This window comes from Nothoprocta perdicaria, unplaced genomic scaffold, assembly GCF_003342845.1.
Source record: "Nothoprocta perdicaria isolate Ctin4 unplaced genomic scaffold, notPer1 scaffold_52, whole genome shotgun sequence".
NCBI classification, from domain to species: Eukaryota; Metazoa; Chordata; class Aves; order Tinamiformes; family Tinamidae; genus Nothoprocta; species Nothoprocta perdicaria.
In genome coordinates, this window is record NW_020455777.1 from 1,900,096 (window position 1) to 1,923,337 (window position 23,242).

Genomic DNA, 23,242 nt, shown 5'->3' on the forward strand with positions numbered 1-23,242 from the left:
CTCATCCCGCCGCGCTCATCCCGCTCATCCCGCTCCTCCCGCTCCCGGCCCCGGCCGCGGCTCGGGCGCGGGAGGGCAGAGCCGAAGAAACCGGCTCTCTAAAAAGAGCTTGTTTCGAGCAAGGGAGCTGTCGCGGGAGTGCCCCCGTTAACGCTGCAAACTCGTAGCTGCACAAATTAGACAAAACTTTGGTTTAAAAGCTCGAAAACGTAACAAATTCGTTCTCCTGAACCAGCAAGTGAAGGTTTTGTATTAGACAGAAATAGATCACTTTGAGTCTACAGAAAACCAAAGGCAATTAATTCTCTTCAACAGCTTTTGTCTTCTACATTATTYGAAGAGAATAAAAATATAGACTTCTAGAGTGAGCCATGTCACACTCGTGAGCTTCTCGTAGCATCGGGCATGTTCAAGTCTCGTTCGTTAGCAGTAACACTGCTTTTCACTGACCCATGTGAGATCTGCAACGTTATTCTGCATTTCAAGAAATTCTATATTTCTGCCTTCCCCATCCCTACAGATGAACCGTGTCAGAAAGAAGTAACTTGAGGCAAAATGGCAAACATCACACACTGAGCATGTTTTAGGAAGGCTCTTGTTAAAAAGAATGGTTTTGATCCTGGTGGGGCTGTACTTCTGCTCTGCTTGCACAGAATTCAGCACAAATTCATCAGCATATGCACTGCAATGGTATCAGAAAGACCCAACTGTTTTATGTGAAATTGCTGCAGGGGGATGTTACATTTAGTGTTAGTTCTGTTCAAAGACCTGTTCAAGCACCCTTGAGATGCTTTATGTTTTTCAAGCTGTGATCCCAGAAGCTGGAATTTGACAGCACCGCTCAGTGTCCGGATCCCACGTGTTGCGGTCACAGAAAGGGACCTGGAGCAGCTCCCAGGTCATGCCCCCCACACAAGCATCTCCGCAGCGACACGTAGGTGTGGAGGGCAGGAGGACACCGCACACTGCAGCCCACTTGGGCTCCCCATTGGGAGCGAGGGGCCTGTGTGTCCCCGGCCCCCGATCTGTGCCGGAGGAGCCCTTGGGGGTCGGCCCGGCCAGGGGCGCGCAGCCCTTCCAACCCGTGGGACTCTCGGCTGCTCAGCTTGCAGGGCAGCCTTTGGAGAAGGAAGCAGTGGGGTTGTGTGTCAAGATAGGGATATCGGAGGATGWAAATCGGTAACAAGGGAGAGGAGCCCTGTACTACAGCAACCGGGAGCAAACCGCAAGGGAAAGAACATCCCCCTCTTAGCAAAGAGTAGAGCAGTCACCGGAGATAAGCACRTGAGCAGGGAACGGGCTGCTTGGAGCCCAGCTCTCATTTTGCCTCCAGAAGTTGTGAGCTGAGTGCCTGTCAGTCACTCCTGGTTTTTGGTGCTGTGGGTCGTGGTTATCAGCTCCCTAACCTATTGCTGACTCTCTTTGCGACTGATGGATACAGATATACCAGGGCTTCCCTCTACCTTCCCAAATGTTTATCACCAGAGGCTGTCTCATCTCCAGCCTTCCTGCTGCTTCTCATTTTCTCTCTTCAATTTATGTAACAGGATCAAGCCACTGCTCTCTCTCCATCTTTCTTGCCTTGCCTTTCCCTAACTTCCTTTCTTTCCCGCAGGCAATTACAGAGCTTAACTTTCCTGAAAGAACAGGGCACCGGTGGCAAGAGGGATAAAACTCACCTGATACAAAACTGCAATCCCTTTTTTCCCCTTTCACTCTTTCCCTCTTCATCTTTACTAATTATATTGTGGGATTCTCCTCAGGTCTATTATTTTAAATCGACTTTTAATCCCCAGGATTAAAGTGCACAGACAAGGGTGCTCTGTGCATCCCTGCTGGGGTTGCTGCCGCCCTCGCCCTGCTCACGCTCAGCACGGCCCGAAGCCGCCGGCACCGGCGGCTTCGGGCCGTGCTGAGCGTGAGCAGGGCGAGGGCGGCAGCAACCCCAGCAGTTCTCAGGCCACAGATCCCGCAGTCCCTCCCCTTCCACAGCCCCCCGCTCCAGCTCCRAGGGCTTCACCGACTGCAGCAGCCGCAGTGCAGCGTAAATGGAAAGCTCCCGCTTAAGCGGGCTGCAATACAAAGGCATGTAAAGGTTGAACAGCTTCATTTCATTAAAACCTGCTGGAGACCGTCCCTGGCTTTAAACCCTCCTGCAGGGCCGTGCCAGCGCGTTTAGGCGCTTTCTGCRAGCCTCCGTTTGGACTGATCTCAACACGTGGATTGCTGTGAAAAAGTCTGCATTGGGCAGGAAAAAAATCGCCTTCTTCCAACTAAATGCTGATGAAGAAAGACCCGTGGGCTCTCTGGCAATGCTGAAGCAACGAGGGCTTCTTACACCCAGGCAGCGAGAAGGAAGGTTTTTTTGTTGGAAGGAGCAATTTTGTGCCCTTGCTACCGAAAAGCAAGCAGTGCCATAACCACCCAGCATCAGGCTGCAAACCGGGACGGGGGGCTAAATAACGCACACATACAGAAAAACACACATAACAGAAGGATAAGACTTTGGGAATGCGAGTTTTCACACCCCAGATACCACATTCTCCCTCTCAGGACTGACATTTGTTGCAAGGCTCCTACTACAGCACCTCTCAAGGCGCTTGCTCCCAGCCTCGCGTGTGCACCACAGTTCCCACCAGGAGCACAGGGCATTTCCCATGGCTTGCCCGCTCAGCCCCTTCCTGGCACGGCCTTGGGCCAGGCCCAGCTCCGGTGTCCGCCCGGGCCCCGCTGTGTGCTCAGGAGGGGCCAGCTCTGCCGCGCTGCCAGGGGAGCGCGCGCGGCCAGGCCCGCGTGCAGCTCCGCTCTTTTGCCCCGGTACAGTGACACGGATGACAGAAAGCACACGGGGGAAAAGGGTCTCACACGGCTAACAAGGGCATCAAACACTGTTTTAAACGATGGCCCCCCGAAAGAGAACGGTGAAGGCTTGCCCCAAGCACGCCTACTGGGAAGGCAGCGTTGCGCGGGGCCCAGCAGCACACGCGAGCGGAGCGCTGTGCCRGGCCGCAGGGGCCGCCAAGCCCGGGACCCCTTCACACTTACCACATGTCCTTTTCCATCACCTTGGTATGCAGGAATTCCTGGGGGGATGCAGCAAAGCTTGGGGCCGGTGTTTTATTTAGATGTTTAGATAGAAGTAAGGGGTCACTTCCCCATGGGCACACGGGCTCCACAGGCGAGCACACRCGGAGGAGCCTGTCTGCATCACACGGCGGACCCGGGGGGACACAGGGCTACATGGAATTGCATTAACGGCTGCTCTCCAAAAATTCAGAGGGAWAACACAGCTGCCACTCAATGCTCACATAAAAGACATAAACCACCATTACCGGCCTTGCCACCTGGAAGGTGATCCTCACCTGGAAGGTTATCCTCAGGAGCTTTTACGGCATTTGTTTTTCTCATCAACACTTCTCCATCGAGGAAAGGAATACAAGAGCGCAGCCAAAAATAATAATGTGCAACTCATTTAATAACATAGTAAAACAAGAAACTCACTCTTTCAAAACGTGACTAATCAACAAGTTTCTTGAACCACRGAGAAACATGGGAACCAGTGCACCAAAGTCTTCAAAAAGCACAAGTGCAAAAGCAAAACACATGACATGTCAAAGATTGTTTTATATGAAGGTCTGTTTCTGCAAACGAAAAAAAAGATCAGAAACTACTATTGTGCTCATAAAGTTTAATTAAAACAATCACAGATACCAAACTTTCCCTGAGAAATAAGGATCAGCAACAGTTTTTGACAGGCCATTTTTTCCCGTCACAGTGCAGAGCTGTACAAGCACCTTCTCTCAATCTAAAACCCACACAGTAGCAGCACAGTTTGTATTCACTCTGCTCGTCTTCTGGACACCCTCATTTTTCAACACAGTGAAGTCTGGAGTCAGCCGCCCTCAGCATGGAAGGAGACGAGGACAGGACAGGGAGAGAAGGAGCCAGGAAAGGTTTAATTACCGTGTTGGACGTGTTGCCAGGAATGGTGATTGCTTTTATCCCTTTTTCTAAATTTATTTTCTTTTTCCAAACTGATTAACTACAGCAGCATTCTGGAAATGTCTTTCCCCCAGGACAAATACACAAACAAATTTCATACCTGTCACCCACACTGCCCATCCACTCAACAAGGAGCTTGTGTTCTAAGCAGGAAGSGGAGACAGGTTGGAAAACAGGAGTGGTTATTAAGGCTGGATTATATTTTACGGCCCGTGGCACCAGTGCAGGCTTCACAGTTCCATCCCTCCTTAGCACACAGCTAAGGTGAGCTCAGCATCTGGGAACTGGTGACCCACGCTCATGGATAAAACGCCCCTTTTTCAGTTCATCTCAGGAGGACAGCAGTCTTGTGGCACTCCATGCTGATCCAGGAACCATAAGAATCTCTCAGGATCCAAACTCCTGTGGTGRAAGACAGCTTCTTTCTTACCCTATCATCTTATCCATCCATCCGTCCGTCCACCCACCCACGCATCCATCCCCTCCCAGGCTCTCCCTCTCTCCACGACAGCAGTTTTTCTCACCCTGCAGAGCCGCTCGCCCTCGCTCTGCTGGGCTCGCTCTCCCTCCATGCCCAGCCCGCAGCACATTTTCCACCAACAGGGTAGCTTTCTGCATGACTTCATCAAGTGTTTTACTCAAGAGGAGCCAAATTAAAGCAAAAAAAAATCTTCACCGCCTTCGTGAGGCAGCAATCAGAAAGGCCAAAGGAATCAACTGGCTATAAAGTATGACATTTACTGTCTATCAAGAGTATCTGTCATATTGCACAAGACAATAATGCAACGTGAGTCACAGCAAAGCTTATCAATACTAATCTGAGTGATACAAGCCTTGTTGCCATTACAGTATCTTCCAGGAAGAAGACACTTTTTAATTATTATATTTATTTTTTTACAGTGACAATTATCTAAAAATAAACTGCCAGTTACTTTTATTCTTAACAAGGATCAAGACGATTCACCGGTCTCCTCCCGTGACGGTCAGATCATCGGCTCAGGATGGGGTGGGTGACTCTTCTCCGAAGGCATCAGCTRACACCCGCTCGGGCCCCGCGGCGGCCGCTCCACATCCTGCCGGCTCCAGCACTCCCTGTAGAGCCAAGAGAGTCCCAGAATTCCTAGATTCCCAGGTGCTTAACACTTTCAGTTAAAAAACAGTCTTTTGCTTTAAAAGGGACATGAGATTAGTGACACAATTGATGCATTTAGTGCAAGTCKGGTTGGACAGGAGGATTCCCACCGTGCCAGGTCTTCTGCTCCTTCTCTCTATACAGCAGCTGCCAGGCACGACGGCGTATAGATCTTCACTAATTCATCCCAAGCACAGTCCACCACCTACAATGCAGACAGAGACACATAGAGACTTTGAAAATGGAGCTTTGAGGGAAAAAAAAGAAAAAAAGGGAAAGAAACAGGGAGCTTATAAGGAATTCTCGGATTTGCAGAGATTAATGTTAGTTGGCACTCTCATTTACAATGCTTCAAAATTACGTAGCAATGCATATGTTTTAAATTGCTCCCTTCATTTCACTGAGGTGCACAGGAACYTCCATTTCCTACTGCCTGCCATGGGAGAAGGAGGAAAATCTCAGGGCTTCTGCTGCTTGTTCCATAGAGGCTAATACACAAAATAACCAAGATGGGGTGAGGGAAGGACACAAAATATCCCTGCGTTCACCTGTCTTCTCTTCATAGGGACGTGATGCTTTTTTTCTCCAGACTCTTTTACCCGTTGTGGCATTTAAACACATCACAATCAAATCAAACTTTCTTACACTTGCACAGTTAAGAGGAATTTATTATAAGCATTTTCCTAATGGAAAGATGAGGAAATGAGAAACAGCAGTCGTTTAAGCYGATGCAGCAAGTTTCTGGAAGAATTAAGGCTGAACTTTGGTACTGCACAGAGACCCCACGAGACGGCTGTGCTGCCTTCGGTCCAGAAGGAGAGATATCTGTTTGCCAGCAGGGACCTGAAGGCACCTGAGGGCTGGCAGGGCTGGCTTCGAGCACTGATCAGACTCCCCTAGCCCAGGGSGAGAGTGATGCCACTCGCTGCTACCGTGGCAGCTTACTAAAAGAGCAGCTGATTCCAGCATTACTGCACACTGCAAATCCCAAATCCTATTCTAGGTGCAGGTTCATACCTTAAATTGCACAAAGAAAAGAGCTAATCTTTGATAATAATCAACTGATTCTCCAGCATAAAAATATTTTAAGAAACAGTAAGACTCCATAAGAGTAGACTGCAAAATGYATTAGATTTGACAATGCACTTAAAAGTCTGTAGTAAATTAACAAGGGTTAACTGCACTGACTCAAATAGCCAAGCTCTAACCTATATTTACAGAACACTGGGGGACACAAAAGCTAAGGCAAAGGGAAGAAGAGAGAGAAGAACTAAAGAGACAATGTTGATGAGTCCCACATACACATGACAACAATCTGGATGAATTCATCTTGGAACAAGCATCTTGACAATGCCCCTTCCAGTTGGGATTGCACAAAAGCAGCAGCACACAACAAGCTACACAACAAGCATCCTTCTGCTTCACAGTGCAATTCCTGTTCTCTTCCAGAGCCAGAATGAACAGCTGCACACTAAAAATTTGGAAATCCAACTTCAATATTTGATTTCAGACTATAATTAGCCCATTTTGTGTTTACTATACCGCACTATTATTCATTTCTATTGCTTCCTTAGCTGGTTTTACTAAGTTATTTGAAGTACTTTCCATATACATCCAAATGGCCCCCAAATCTCTTGACAACATGTACTGTCTATTCACACAACATAATAGAGCGCTGCGTGATGTAACACTGCTGCATTGCAGTGCCCCCAAATCATTCAAGAACTAAAATATGAGTTCTCCAATGCACTCCGTGTAGAAACCAGTAATTACAAAACACCAAGTATTTTATACCCTCCACAGGTATAAAATGCCACTAGGCTCATTTTTTCTATAGGCAATACTTTCCACTTTCCTGCAGAAACAAGAAACACTGACAGTTGGAAAAAATCCCACGGGAATTCCCACCTGTTATCAGTTTAATTAGCCTCCTGAAGCAGGCTCCGAACAAATATAGTTACAGAACCATTTAATCTAGCAACGCCAGAATGAAATAGGGGTTATTCAAAGTGAGTTTGAAAAGGATCACACAGAATAATTTGCTCAACTCACTGGTTTTATGATAGCACATGAAAGATGAAAATACAACCACCTACCAGAAGGAAAACAAAGCTACACCAAATAAGACTCTATCAAATTTTGCTGTGGTGCTGGAAGTCTGTAACAGAAGACTGATATYAGAGACCTCGATGAAAACATGTATGCAGAGAAGGACAACTGGTGTTTATGGACAATGTGCCACCAGAGCAAGAAACAGCACTAGAACCAGAGCACCCCTGTGCTGGGATTGGCACAGACAAAAGGGCACCCCAGGCAGCAATTTATACAAATGCTTTCTCCCCAAAACCACAGAAATTGGGGTAGGAGGAAGGGGCCAGCTGCAAGCTGCGAGAGTGTCAGCCCACAGCAACTTACATACTGCTGTTAGAGACCACCTTGCAGCATCTACTACTGCCCAAAGCACACGGGACTCAGTCCCTGGATCACATCAGCAAAGGGGATGGTAAGCAGCTACTGCATAATCCAAAAAATACAATCACCTTAGGAAGGTGGATGTCACAGCGTAACTTAAATGAACAGCGATCTCATATTCTACTGAAGTGTTTGYCATTGTCCTAGATTATAATGATGCTTCCCCCTGATTTAATATCAATATCTGTTAATTTATCRAAGACATTTCCATTGACTCACTAACTTACTTACTCCTCTGACAGGCCCTCTGCTTCCTATTCATCACAAGGACCCTGCTTGGCAGTAGCCTTAGACCTTTTGCAGCACCCGAGGGCAATCCACTCAGTCCAGTGCAATTACCTGGACGATGCTCCATCTCCACTGCTCACAAGGAGCAAGAAAAGAAAACTTCCAAGATAGCAGCTGGGTTTTYTTTCCAATATCAGAAACTGTTAGAAAAGACCCACAGCCAAATAGTAATGAAAAATGTTCAAAAGAATAATCTAAAACTTCAAGTTCAGTAACTTCTCTATGAGGGTTTTAATCAAAAGAATGTGCAGTCCTCTTCAGATCAGCATATTCAGCCTTTCAGATCTATAGTGCCACTCAGCTCTGGAGGGCCCATAATAAATCACTGGAAAATACACAAATGGGGCTGACTGTGACTCCTTTCTCTTCTCAGCTTTCCTCCATCCCACTCCATTTTCACATACAAACTGGTAGGATCTGTCATTTTCCAGTAGCACAGATGCTGGAAGAAGTACTTAGCTCTTCCATAACACTGTTTCATTTTCCCTTCTAGTTTGTTTCCTGTACTTTTTCATACAGAATTAATGGCCTGTCATATTATTAAAACAGACTTTTGAATAGCCCTGTCCATTCTCTGTACGTGTATGTATATGTGTGTATGTAAATTTACTGCACGTAATGAAGACAGTTCTTAGATTTGCTACTCATTCAAATTACTTCCACAGATGCTCATTCCACATAAACATCTCCAGGCCAGCACAGAAAGTTTTGTCCTTAGTCCACATTCACACTCCACATACTAAAAAGAGGAAAGTAGAAGGCTCCTTAGCTGTCCTTTCTTTTGCTTAGGATCATTTTAAAAGACCGACCAAGTACAAGGCCTCCTTTCCCATGARAACTTGTTGGTTAAGTGTGCAATGGATCATCCATGTTTAAATGTAGTTTTCAATACCTATTTTGTGCTAGCTGCCCTTTCGCTTGGTCATCCTCTGCCAAGGATGAACTGCACCTGATTCCTACACAAGAAGGTAGGAATGAAAGTGACGGGAGTTTGTAAATGAAAACAGCTTTTATTTTCAATGTGCAATAGCCAAATACATATTTGAAAAACAAAACACAACACATTTAATTACTATTTGCAATAAAGAAAGAACAGTGCAAACTCAGGATCAGGAAATCCTGTAAAGATCTAGGTTAAAAATACACAGGTGTCAGAAACRGCTGTTCCAGACAGCACTTAAGAAATCCATTTCTTTCTTAAGGAGAGAGAGACGTGGGGAGGCATTCCTTTTCAGATGGCAAAGAGGTGCTATAAAGCATTGATTTGAAACAGCGGCTGTCTCATGAGCATAATAAAAATCAGCCACTTTTGAGATAAAAGACACACGACACTTGTTTGGCTGCTCCGACACGGGCAACGGGAAGCAGATCTGGTCGCCATGCTGCACTTCTCTAAATGAGAGTCTTGTGAATGTTTCAGAGTAAAATGTAAAGCAAGTGGAGCTGAGAGCTCCAGGTTACAGATTTTCTTGAGATTTCAATGATATTTGTGGCAATCCCTCTATGCTCCACAGATTCAGGGAAAGACACCTTCCCAGTCTTCCAAAACTGTTTTTTTTTTTTCCAGTAAAATGAACCAGGATTTGTGTAGAAGATACTCTGGAACTGCAAAGCATCTTTCTGTGCTGATACTCATTCAACCTTAAATATAGTTAGTTTACAATCTGTGGAACTGTTTTTCTAAGAACCCTACCCAATCTTCAAGTTCATCCTGTAGCTCAGAAGCAAATTAAGCTCCCTCCTTTTGAGACATAACCATAAATCACGATAAGCCAAATGTCATTCTCAATAACAGCTGCAAAACACTGCTGTCTTCAATTGAGTTTCACTGATGCAGTTCACTGGGAYTTACCAAACCTACTGATCATGAAGAAAAGAATTAAATCTACTATGCTAACTAGCAGACAAGGTTAATACTGAACGAAAAGCATTTTTAAACCACTAAAACAAATACAACACACATGGAAAACATTTATTAATGAACTGTTGCCTCTGTCTCTTCCCAGCATTTCAGAATCAACGTGCTTAATCACCCTTTCCTTTCAGTACATACTGATTCTGGATCTTTTAGAGAATTCATGTGGCGCCCAAGAGCAACATTTCCATTCACCATAGGATGAGACTTCCATTCATAATGGTGAAATACCCACGGATGGCCAGAACTCATGAAGAGCTGTGACTTATCCACCAAAAGTCTCACTTTAAATGTCTTGAAAGCACACACATTCAAGTGTCAGTAAGAAATGCCACCTCCCTTTGCCAAACTCCAATGGTGTTTGAATTGATGATAACATTTGCAGGAGATTAAATCTGATCTTTCCAAGCAAAAATTCACCCTGAAAATAAGAGAACAGATGTTGTGCAGTCTTCTGATCCTAAAGGATCACTAAGTGCATAATTTTAGTACCATCCTGGAGAAGGACCACAAGGAGAGATGAAAAAGGAGCACAGACAACAAAATAACGACAGCAAMGTGATAGCTGCAACAGCTCGGTAGAAACTACCTGGTCCTTGGCAATTCTGTGCAAAAAGACAAGCACAAGTGGGCAAAAGAGGGGATGCTGCTTTTCTGTACGTTTCCACAAGACATAACTCCGCTTTGACAAGGACAGTTAACTCKTCAGGACCACAGGAGGGGAGCACAACTAGCACGACTAAGTGAAGAGCAAAATACACAGCAAAGCAGTCCCCCCGAAGAGACGGTCTGCATTTATATCTGGCCGTGCAGGTTAGGGTGCTTAAAGCAGCCCTCTCCTGCTGTCTTTGCTGTGCTGGCACAGCTAGTGGGACGCTCTGCACGGGCCTAGCAGATGAGCAAAAATGACTCAGTCAGTGAAGCTGCAAGAATTTTCAACCASATTTCAGGTACCTTCAGGGAACACAGCCCAAGGGTGCACAGTTTGCCTATGGTATGCTTCCGCTTAATGAAAAATACCGGCTTTTAAAACTTCAGTGATCCTGATGCCCTAAGGAGGCTCCTGACGCCTTCCACAGGGCRGCACTTCCCAGGAGTGCACCTGGAGTACTGTGTGCAGTTCTGGGCTCCCCAGTATAGGAGGGACGTGGAGCTTCTSGAGAGGGTCCAGAGAAGGGCAACCAGGATGRTTAAGGGAATGGAACATCTCTCGTATGARGAGAGGCTGAGTGAGCTGGGMCTGTTTTCTCTGGAGAAGAGACRGCTCAGAGGGGATATGATTAATATGTATAAGTTCAGGAAGGGAGAATGCAGGGAGGAAGGGGACAGGCTGTTCTCACTGGTGGCCAGCGATAGGACRAGGGGTAATGGCCACAAGCTGAAGCACAAGAAGTTCCGTCTCCAGGTGAGGAGCAACTTCTTTACTGTGAGGGTGACAGAGCAGTGGAACAGGCTGCCCAGGGAGGTTGTGGAGTCTCCTTCTCTGGAGATCTTCCAAACCCGCCTGGATGCCGCCCTGTGCCCCGTGCTCTGGGTGTCCCTGCTGGAGCAGGGAGGGTGGAGTAGATGATCTCTAGAGGTCCCTTCCAACTGCCACCATTCTGTGATTCTGTGATATATATATTGGGAAGAGGAAAATATTTTAGGTAAATAGCCCTTGTTGGGATTTTTGAATCAAAGTAGAAGCGATGCAAAGGTTGCAAGGTCTCCAACTGGAGTCTTCAGCAGGTGGTCATGCTTTACCTTGTTGTTATAGCTTGATTCTAACGTGAGGTTTTTGATTTATTTTTTAAATAGAACATTTACAGTTTTCATTGCTGTGATATTTAAGCCTTGTAATACATTAAATCAGCTCCTTCGAAAACCCAGATGAATATTACTGTTGTTGCAGATTCCAGACTTCTGTCTAGGAGGCACACCTGCATGCACTATTTTGGATATGTACCTTAGATTTAGACAGCAGTATGCAGGAATTAAATCTAGCACAGCATTTGTAGATTTTTTTGTGTGTGGAAGGAAAGAAAAAAGTTAATGGATGCATGAATGCCCTAATGCAGGCAGGTATATACACTATCTCTTTCTTTCTTCCTTTCTTCCTTTCTGTTTCTTTCTTTTTCCCCCTAACATGCATTTGCCAATTCAGCTGTTTGCTTTGAATTCATTACCCATCATCAGTGTGTACATTTATTTAGCCTTTTTCCAAGAAAACCATCCCCTACACTGTGGTTACAAAGGAAGACAATATCCATTTAGCAGCAATTCTCACTCTGACAGATCTAYCACACAAAGAAGTCTTTCTTAGCCAGTCAGAAATAACATTCGCTGAGACCCATTTGTTATCACCCACAGCACAGAAAGTGCTCTTTTATAGCAGGATTAAAACTAAGGTGTAATCAGCTCCTCATTAAAAAGAAAGAAAAAAAAATCCTTCTTTCTGCCTTGTTCAGATCCATGGCAAAGTTCACACCAACTGCACAGAAAGCTTAACCGGGCTCAGAGCACGTTGTGAGGTAGCACTGCAATGTCCTAAACCACCACACTAYTCCTGCTGCTCATTCCAGCTGCTGCCCAGAAACCTGGGCTGAGGTTTCAATCCCTCAGCAATTGGTCTTCAAGATATTCTTGCCCTGCCCCAATGACAGGGATATTTTCCCAATAACTTGGGATATTTTTCAGCCTTACAAGTTCCCTTAGGTGGTTCTCAGCACGGCCTCATGAACAGCTCCTGCAGCATGCTGGAGGCAGCAGAAACAGRGGAAGGAGGCATCGGGCAGGTCAGGGCTTCTGCCAGCTGCTGCCATGCCAGGAATGTCTCCAAATGCACAGAGCTAAGTACGCTGCCAAACTGACACCTTCCTCCTGTGTCTTTTGATCAGTAGTGGAAATTAGTATGGTTTTATTTTCCTAGAATTCTAAATGTTTCATGTCATTTTTACTTCCAATAAAYATCACTATCAATTAGGCAGAATGTAGGTGAGAATGATACCTGTGGCACATTAAATACTTGATGGAGGTAATACAGAGACAGAAATTCATTTGTGAAAAATATGAGTCCCATTTTTAAAGCAAAATATTACCTTTATTTTTAGCTTCTTCATGCCTTTTTTTTCCTCTGAAAAAAGAAGTAATCTATCCCAGAAACAAAAACTCTTTGTTTATAAAAAAAACAAACAAACAAACAAACAAAAAAAAAAACACCACAGAAGCAAAGATAACTGGGTCCAAATCAAGAGAAGAGAATCCCACTCAAACCAGTACACAAATCAGTGTGCCCGGTCTGCTAAAATGGATTCTACCCATTCACATTAATAGCTGGAATTTTTATAATTCTAGTTAGATATTAAGTGTTTTCTTCTACTCCTGTTATCCGGACAACCAGGTCTAAGAACCAGGTGTGACACCGGCAATACTTAACTCACCCTTTTCAGTAGATGAAACAAAGCTCTGCATCTCAGCTAGGCACTTCAGACTCTTCTCTATTTTTCTTCCTTCCAAAACAAAACTGCCTCACTTTCCCCGTGTTCACCATGGCTCTCAACTGTCTGATTCTGCAATTCTGTCTCTCTTCTCCTCCTCTTCCTCCTCCCAACCAATATTTTATCAATAAATGTGGACCTACAATTTGGTTTACTCAGCCAGCTGACTCCCAGGGGCTTTCTGCAGTCCTGTGGCTCCTCTTCAGGATCCCTATAGCAGGCAAAGTAAATTCATCACCCCTCTTACCTGACCACAGTTGTGAAGGCTCAAATCTAGTCCACATGTAAATTCTGTATGATGCTCAACAGTTTCCAGCAAAGGGTTAGGCTTGGAAAAGTCCCAAAATCTAAAGAAACAGAGTGTGAGAAGGAAAGAGAGAGAAATCAAACAAACCACAATTAAAGTAATTGAAAGGCCATTCTTAAAACATAATGCAGAATATTGACAAATCTGCTGGTGCCAGGGTATTTTAAAAAGCAAACTCATCCATTGAAGAAATACAACTAATCAAATTCCTGCAAAGCCATCTGCTGATTTGCATAAATTAAATCTCACTGGGCAAAACCATCCTTTTATCCCTGAAAGCTGTTAGCACAGTTTATGGTTTTTTTTCTCACTTTTTGGTATCGTTCCGTATGACATGGTTGTTTACTGAAAATTTTCAGTTCATTTACAGATATTGGTCACTTCTGTTTTCAGATTTGAGACATGGCTTCAGTAAAACAAAATATACTGTTAGAATTTAATTATATGCTTTTATTACAAAACTCTGTTGCACTGTTAATTCCAATAATTTATATTTCAAAAATAATTTCTAAGTTCAATTGATATAAATGCTTGAAAAATAGATTTCTGAACTGCTGTATTTCTCCCTACTCCCCACGCAGATGCAATGTTCATTAGTGCAGTTAACAACAAGATAAATGGGTAAAATGCAAGATGAAAGTATAAGGTACAGGAAATCTCAATTATGAAATATGCACTTAGGAAAAGCASATTCAGGTATGTATACACTGACAAGATGCCACATTCTAATGAAAACACACAAAACCAAGATTTTATTTCTCATTTTGGTTGCACGGGGCAGCTTACTGAGCCTTGCACAGGCTGCAGAGCACATGGCATTTTGYGAGCGGGCAGATGTATTCACATCCTCTGCATTTCAGATCTTCTCACCATGGTCAATCAYGCTTTAGCTTTTCCGTACCAATCACACCATATCCTCTGGAGATCTCTTTGCCTTACTCCCAGTGAGGACAGTGAGAATAATTAATAAGAACTGTGTGTTATCAGACCAACTACATTGAAAAACACTGCATATTTAAAGAACCAATTGAGGTAAAACAGCAAACATGGAAGACAAAAGGGTTAGTTTGGTTAATGTGTAGATGTTATTTCCTTAATAAACRAGTGGGGTGATATCAGCACAACAGCCATGCCATAGCAACAATCCTCTTAACTTTTTCCTAGTACCCGAGATCGAAGATAAACAACTAACTTCCCAGCAGCAAAGAACAAGACCACCTCAGCACTTCCATCCTCACATGTCTGTTCATATAAAGAATATGATGGCAAGGAAACAAATGTTTTTATTAAAAAAAAAAAGAAAAAAACAACACCCTTCTTACTATATTAGCTCTCTGCTATCTCTTTTCAAAAGACAGATCTGCATAACTGAAAATTAAGATTAAAAGAGACAACACTTGATCTGTATGAATAGAACCTTAAAAAAAAAAAAAAAAAAAAAAAGACTTTGTGATCAATTTTTCAAACAGAACAAGGCAATTTGGGGTCTGTAGTTTAAAGCCAGGCTTGCATGAAGTCAGAAGCAGCACCTCAGTTCAAGCCCACATACAGTGCTGTGTCTGGAGCCTTTGCCTTGATTTACAAATGAAAGAACAAAAGGGGTTAGCAGCAGTTCAGACAGCAACTTACTGCAGTACGTAGTGAAAAAACATCATTTGCAGGTTACCTTCCAAACGCAGGAGACCCCACACTTGGCTTGCGGGGCATTTTGAGGGCGGGTGGCGCGGCGCTTCCCGGGGCAGCAGGGCGGCCCCAGGGCCCTCCCTGCACACGCCTGGGCTCGCACTGCTCCAGGGCCCCTACGTGTGGGGCAGCACGACCTGCCCCAGGGGCGAGACAGCCACTCTCACTGCACCCCACAGCAGGTCTGTACCCACGGGCAGCCACGGGCAGGTACCACGGTGGAACTGCACCCCAACCCTTGTCAACCACAGGGCCACCCTGTGCACAGTGACCCTGCAGACACCCAGGCACCCCAACAGTGACCATGCTGACACCCCACAACCTACTTCTGAGGGCATTTGCTTCAATGCTTTCTAGAGAAATCTGTCAAAATCAACCTAAGCTCGCATTTTCTTTCACTAGTGCAAACTCATTTTTCCTAACAGGTTATTATTGGTTTTCCATGTACTTCCCAAGCACTGTATAAGTTGCATGTACACTGTGAATGGACTGCTTATTCTTAACGAGATATTAAATGAAGAGCACAGGCCTGGCTTCCTGTGGGTCCTGTACTTTGTGCCTCCCCTCGCAATGCCACAGCGAGCCACCATCCTGCTCTGCCTCCTGCGTGCCCCTACCTCAGCCCTGCTGCCCACACCCAGCAGAGCTTCTCGTTCCCTTCTCGCAGCCGCGTCCTCCTCCCCAGCCTGCTCTCAGCCCCACACCTCCTAAGGCCACGGTGTGCACAAGGCAGCRCGTAGGGCTTCGTGCCCCAACGCACACCTCACACGTGGCGAACTCGCAGCCTCTTTAGTTAACACAGTGCTTTGGGGCTCTCCAGCACGTATTTGCATTACAGCTGTACAAGCTTGGGGAACTCAGACTACAATTTATCARACAGTTAAATTTTCAACAGGTCCCAGTGTTACTCAGGGAAAGGGAGAGATGGCAACACAAAGAATGCAGCTCCCTCAGCCTGCTTCCTTCAAGGGGGAAAGCAGAGTGTTCTGACAAATACTCAAGCAGGAAAGCTTTCCTCCTGCTTACAGGTTTCATAGAGTAGGTTTCTTCCTACACTGCATTTTTGAGGGGACACAAACCAGCTAATCCCATGCTGATTTCCATGCACACTCACGTGAACACTGACTCAAAGAGCAACACCAGCGCACGCGGGCAACCAAATGCAACATGGATCACAGCAGCTCACGTGGGTGCAGCTCATCAGAAAGTTTTCAAGAACAACCTGTAACTCAGGCTTAGCTCACGTCTATTCTACAGTTCCTGCTCCCATTTTCTAATCCCATGCAAAGCTSCCTTCCTTTGAAAGGACCAGTTGCTCCTGCAAACTCAAAGCTCTTCTTTTTGAGAACAACTTAGGGTCAAATCACTTCCTGAATACAGCCMAACTCAGGCTGTTACTTCAGGCCATAACTGGGGACATCCAATTACTTCCACAGTAATATCCTTAGGAGATGATGTCATTACAGGCTAATTTCACTAAAATCTCAACATTATGAGGTAGCTCAGGTATGGAGAAAAGCCTTTATTCAAAGTATCATCTCTCAGAAGCATCAAAGAGGAGGAATTGCTCGAGGGCCAAATCAGAAGGAAGAAGGTCCAAAAAATCAATTTTGAAATAGGTTTTGAGTTTGCTCCAACAGCACAGTTCTGCAAGGACTCAACTTAAGGACTTTAAAGCAATTATGGTTGCAATGCTAACTTCATATTTAGTTCACCTCCTACTTACTGTATGGAGAAAGAAAACATACCACTTTCACAAGTCCAGGACTCCACTCTAACAGAGCTGTCCTTACAGCACTGGCTTCTCTTACTACATGTTTGAGTTCATGTTATGACTATGAAATTCAGTGAAGACATTTTTCTACATGGTAAAGCAGCTGACTACAAGATATGTTTATTTCAATTCTTCAGCTACCATGCAGTATGGGATAACTTTTAAGAAAACTCATTCCTGGACTTAAATATCCCTTCTGCTTTTGACGATTTTCGAATTCACAAGACTTAACAGTATCTTTATTCCCTTCCAAATAGAGTTTTAAGTATAATTCTCCTCTGCAGCGTACTTAAAACCAGTATATSTGAGAAAGTACTGTATTATGATTGCACTAAGGTACCAGCCAAAGATCCTAAACTGGAAACAGGGTGTCCTGAAAACAGAGTACTCTAACAAAACAACGATGTTCTTCATCACTGAAAACTTCAGTCTGACTTGAGAAATGCAAGAGAGAAACTCCATTAAAGTCATTTACTCCATGAGTAAATGACTTCTCTAGGACTTTTAGCTTCAAGCCAGTACAAGGAGCAGTCCAAGAYGCAGAATCACGTGTTACTGTAATCTCGAGGGGACAAAGTTATGCACCCCCATGAGCTGGTTGCTGTACAATATTAACAGCCTTCTGGGCAATTATATATAATGACAGCTTCATTGCTGCTGATACACAATAATTTAATGGCAGTTAGGAAAGCCAAAATTATTCTGCTTACTCTTCCATTCCCTATTTTCTCCCCAATCTATGAATTAAATAAAAGAGGCTGCCAAACCTTACCTTGCAGACCTACATGGTCTTATCAGAGCTTCTAGTTTTTTTCATTTCTCCATGCCTTAGGAACCCAGTTCCGGCTTGAAGCTTCAAGTCACCTCTCTGACTCAAGCCCTACTCTTCATCAAACCCTGGAAGAGGCACATTGGCTAAATATGGTAAGCTGAATGACTAAGAAATACAAAAATGGGTGTCACTGGCACACAAAATGCTATAGGTATGTGAACTTCCTCTCAGTACTTCTGTTTCCACATGCAGCCATAAAAACACTAGCTCTATCTTGCACAAAGACCAAATTTCACAGAGAAAGATTCACATATATTCACATGACAAGTTGAAAAATAGCAGCTACAAAAGCAAAAAGAGATTATTTGGAAGCAAAAAAAAAAAAAAGATGCACTTCCTGTAAGTAAATTAATCACATACTGCCACAAGTGAATCTTCACTGTTTGTAAGTATTAATTACTAATATTTAATAATGCATAGAGAAACAGACCTCTTTAGTAACAGAAATCAAGAAAAAAAAAAGCATATACCACATTATTATATTCTTCAACAATGTTATCTTAGAATCATGGAATCATTATGGTTGGAAAAGACTTTCAAGATCATCGATTCCAATCGTAAACTCTTCAATATTGCTACTCAGCACCAGAAGTTTTGCTTTCATAAGTGAAAGACGCTGTTTCATGGCTGATCCCATAGATGAAAAATCTGTTTATGAGGTTGAAYTATTTGGTAAATATCTTCTACAGCCAACACTTTCCTAATTTTAAGAGAAATTCCATCTCATAATACTTATTTCAGAAAAAAGGGGCAATTGCAGGCAAGAAAATATCAATGAATTAATAAAATGCAACAACTTGGACATACATTTATATGCCAAAATATTTACTTCAATATTGCAATTCTTTCTTTCAATTTCATAACAAAATATACGAAAGAACAGATATGCTTTAGACTGTGGTATATGAATAGTTTTTGTTGACTCAAGTTTCAGAAAACAGTTAAATCGTAACTGAAAATTTATAACTCATTTTGAATTAGGTTACTTTAAAACATCAAATGTAATGCCCAAATTTTGTGCCTAAAACAAAAGCAGCTTTGCTATCTACAAGACCTTCTATAATGCTGCAGGAGCTACCATCAACTTAGACATTCAAACCACTAAGTTCTGCTGCTGCTGCAGAATTTTCAGTTTCACTCTGGAAAACACCAGTGAAAAGTATTTATTTAAAGAAGTCATTTTGACTTAGCAATGAATAAATTAAAAACACTTTTTTTTTCTAGGTTAAAAAAAAAAAAAAGCAGGACAAAGATAATTAGCCAAAGAAAAAAAAAGACAATTAGCCAAAGTGGAAAAAGTTCTTTTTATAAACACTGTTATTCCAGACATTCTGAAATTTTCTTTGTGATTTAAATCAACGAACATGTTCAGAGTGATAGATAGCTAGATGAAGTGAGGCATAACACAGAGATAGCACACAGCACAGCAGGAATCCTATCACAGAGATGATGCATAGTATAGAAAGACTTTCAATAAAATATGTCTCAGGCAAACTGAGAGACAAGTTCCCGTGAATATATTTCAGGATCTGGCCTCATACCAGCTCAGTAGAATTCTTTAATTTATCAAATTTTCTGTTTAGATTTTGGTGAGCACTGTCTGCACCTAATGCACTGAGGCTTTTTTATGTACTAAGAGAGTCCAAAAATATTAAAAAAAATGCAATAAGAACTGACACTGAAAGCCTCTTGATTTATGTTTTGACAAAGTCTATGAACACCCCCGAAACAAACAAAAATCTTGGCCCTTACCCTGCAGTACTGTCATTTTCTCTCACTAGGAGGTCCTTTTTGTTTAATTATAAAACTGAAATACCTTTTCGGATTGTAGAGACTAAGTAAGCTCGGCTTTATTCAGTTCTCTGCTGTATGTTCCTATATGCAATTCTGAGGTTCAAACAGAAGGGCTTAAAATAAGAGGACAGTATCATAACTAAGTTGTTATTTTAATAGCATTGCTTGTACCAATTCATGTCTTTTTAAAGGATGTCACACTGCTCTACAAATTACTAATTTGCTCATTTAAACTGACAACAGCGTCTCTGAGGATTGATGTTTAAATACAGCTATACAATTATAAAACGTCAAAACTGAACCTAGTCTTGTAGAATTATCAGCCATCTGAAGAAGAGATAGCATGTGCATACTTCCTTATATTTTTTTTTCTAATATTCTCTCTTTTAATATTCCTACTCCATTCCCACTCCATTTACACTCTTATACTCCTTCCTTTCTGGGCTCCTCAAGCCTTTTTAGAACAGTCGTTGGTTAATATAAAAGGGGAAAGGAGAGGGAAGAATCCAACTGATCCCATGGACCTTTGGAATCTTATACATTTGATTCTCCCCTGAATCAAAAAGGCTCTTTGTTGTCACATTAGTCTTTGTGAGGAAGATGCAACTAGTCTGGCTGCATTTCTCTCACAAAGAAATCCTGAMCAGGTTTATTCTAGCAGTGCTGTGCTGCTACGTTACTCACCTGGCACGCACCACACTGCTGAAGCAGCAGTGCATCACAGGCCAGGTGACAGGCCCAAGCAAATGAGCTGTTGGAACTATGCTGACCTGTGGCAAAAATCAAGGAAACGTGGGAAGTAGGAGCAGGCTGAAAGACAGCAGCAATGGAAAGCTGAGGGTGTGCATGCACACCCACGTGTACRTGGGACAGTAACAGAGCACTTACGTTCTTTGAAAGAGATGCTACAGAAGGGCTGGGGTGGCAACTTCTCCCCATTATACAGCGTATTTTGCTTGTGCTGTCTTTTCTGAAGACTTTCACTCAGCCTTCCAACACCAAAGCCAGCAAGTAAGAGTGTTAAAAAAAAAAAAAAAAAAAAAAAAAAAAAACCACCTCTATCCCTTCAACTATAATCCCCCTGCCACTGGTCAGAGCAAGTAATTGCTTGGATTGCTTGGACAGGAAAATAATGTCCAGAGTTTAAAAAGGGTATTTTGTGAAAAGGTTTGCACGGTTTTCATTTCCGGACACCACAGTATATGATCTGGGAACTCTCCCCATCTTTAGCAAAAGTTCTCACAGATGAAATGTAAGGGCTAAAACTGTACGAGATTTCTGTACATAAAGTACATTATTGATAGACTTGAAGGACATACACTTGGTGTCAAGAATGGGAAGAGCATGAGGACACGATAAAATCACTTTAATGCATCAGCAGTTTCTTACTGTTTATTAATCTTACTGCTCAGACAAGGCCCCTGGAAGAAGCTGAGTTCTTTTATTTTATTTTGGATGGAGAAGACTTCTGAGAAATCATACTCTGCAAACTAGCTGGAACCGTATCAGTAAAAAACGCTACGTAAGATCACATAAATAACACTCCACAGAGCCCCATCCAGTATTCTACAAGCATAAATGAAATGAAACACTTTATATGTGACAGAATGCTGGTACAGCACTCTGCAAGGTTAGATGTATGGACAGCAAAGCGCTTGCACTCTCAGGCTTCTGGCACCAACCAAAGAACCTGGGTAAGCTGGGTAAACTGGCAAGGCAGTGCTCCTCAATGCATTAAGCAAGAGAATAGCAATTAGCCTAAGCGCAGGAAAAGGCTCTAAAGCACCGACGTGTTTTATTGAAACAAYGACAGGCCCCAATAGGGGGCAGGGGTATTATAAAAACTCATGATCCGCTTCTAATCCAGAAGAGAATGGAATGACTTTTGAAAGGAACGACTCCACGCAGGGAGTGAAGTTTCAGAGAGGTGACTGCCCTGGTTATCTCACTGCTCTACTGCTCTTCCTTCTCAGCTTCCCCATCTTCTCTGAGGAACCTGGCCAAGAGCAGCTCGCCAGTCAAGCTGTCCCACCGCGTCTCTATAAGCCCCATGCAGCCGCAGCTCTGCCAGGGCACAAGGACTTCTGATTCCCCCTGGCTCCCCTAGGGATGCTCTGTGCTGCTCTCACAGGGGAAGCACAAGAGCCTGTGACACAACGCGGCTCCGCCGCCGCCTCCTCACCGTGCCTCATGCCGCTGCTCCTCTCCAAGCTACGGCTCTTCTTCAACACACCTAGGTTGAGGTCCTCCTCTCTAGGTCAGCAAGCCCACCTCACAAGGACACCCCTGCCCTCCTTTGCCACCGACCGCTGTGCTCACTGCTCAAAAAGGTGCCCTGTGGTGCCAAGGGCAAAGCCGGACTCTGACACCGGCCACACACCAAGGGACTGGCAGCTGAGGATGTTTCTCCTGCCCACAGGATCCTCTCGGAATCAAGGAAAACACTGCCTGGGCCTCTGGACCCCTGCACTACATTGACAGGCACTCCTGCCACTAACACTAGGCCCTACAGACAGATGGCAGAAACAAAGCCACGTTCTGAGAAGCGGACAAGCCACAGCAGGCTCTGCAGAGCCTCCTGCACACAGGGCATGTCACCATCGCTGCAGTCTCCAGCAGTGCCACTGTGTCCAGAGCAGGGCTCGCGAGCCCCGCTGCAGCCGTGTGCCCGGGTTGCACGGCYGCTCCCCAGGCTGCAGAGCTCTCCCACACGGGCTCTCGAGGCCACACTTCAAGCAGGGAGCTGCAGGCGCCCCTAATGAGGGCACAGCAAAATAACTGTCTGCTGGCAGCAAAGCTTTCCCTAAGCCAGGCCTCCCTGGCAGCAACGTCTCAGCCTCCAGAAGCTCCCACCACAAGAYAGGGTATCTTAATGTAATGGGAGAGGGCGGGAGGGCTGGCTTGATTCCCAGCCTCCCAGCTCCTCTTTCCTAGCACAGTCCTCCTGGCAGTGCCCTGACCTCAAGTCCTTTTCCATCACGCTCAGATACCTACTGATCTTTCCGTATCCATTAATTGCCCTATTCCCCCAGCTTCCTCCTGCCTTCCCTGCTGCATTCGCTGCATCCCGTGCAGCAGYACATGGGCCCTGTCTGACCCTGAGCCCCGCTGGGAGGGCAGCTGAGAGGCACCTCTGGCTCCCAGACTCGCAGGTGCCCAGCAGCGCCCAGCCCGGGTGCCACAGCCACCGCGCCGCGGAACGGGTCCCCTCTCTCGCCCGCGTAAGGGAAGCGGCCAAGGGACATGTGTGGCCACATCCTGCAACCCTCTCCCAAGCTACAGATGAGCGTGTGAGTCTTGTGAACAAGTTCTGCTGATTTTCAGACTCCAAGCACATTTTGACTGACCGATTAACAGCCTGCTTGGTAAGCAGGGAACTCCTAAATGCAAGCACCACGAGCGAGGCTAAGTGTCCTTCTGCTGGCGTCAGAGCCAGAGATCGGGTCCAGTCACTTACAGAAGTGCTGCCTAGGCCCAGCCATTGGATAACAGATAATAATCCCACGCTGGGCTTTTTTAAAAGATATCTGAAGATATCCGAGCACAACTTTTCAATTGAAAACTCTT

At 44.4% G+C, this 23,242-nt stretch overlaps 1 protein-coding gene across 1 annotated transcript in view; it reads right to left on the reverse strand.

Annotated features, from left to right (window-relative positions):
• Positions 1-4,575: 4,575 nt before the first annotated feature.
• Positions 4,576-23,242, reverse strand: part of PEX7 (peroxisomal biogenesis factor 7) — a 39,284-nt gene continuing 20,617 nt past the window's right edge. The window contains exons 9-10 of the mRNA XM_026048224.1: positions 13,533-13,632; positions 4,576-5,339 (exon numbers count right to left, since the gene is read on the reverse strand). Of these exons, the coding sequence (XP_025904009.1) occupies positions 5,271-5,339; positions 13,533-13,632 (169 nt within the window). The 3' untranslated portion in view covers positions 4,576-5,270. The remainder of the gene's footprint in view (positions 5,340-13,532; positions 13,633-23,242) is intronic.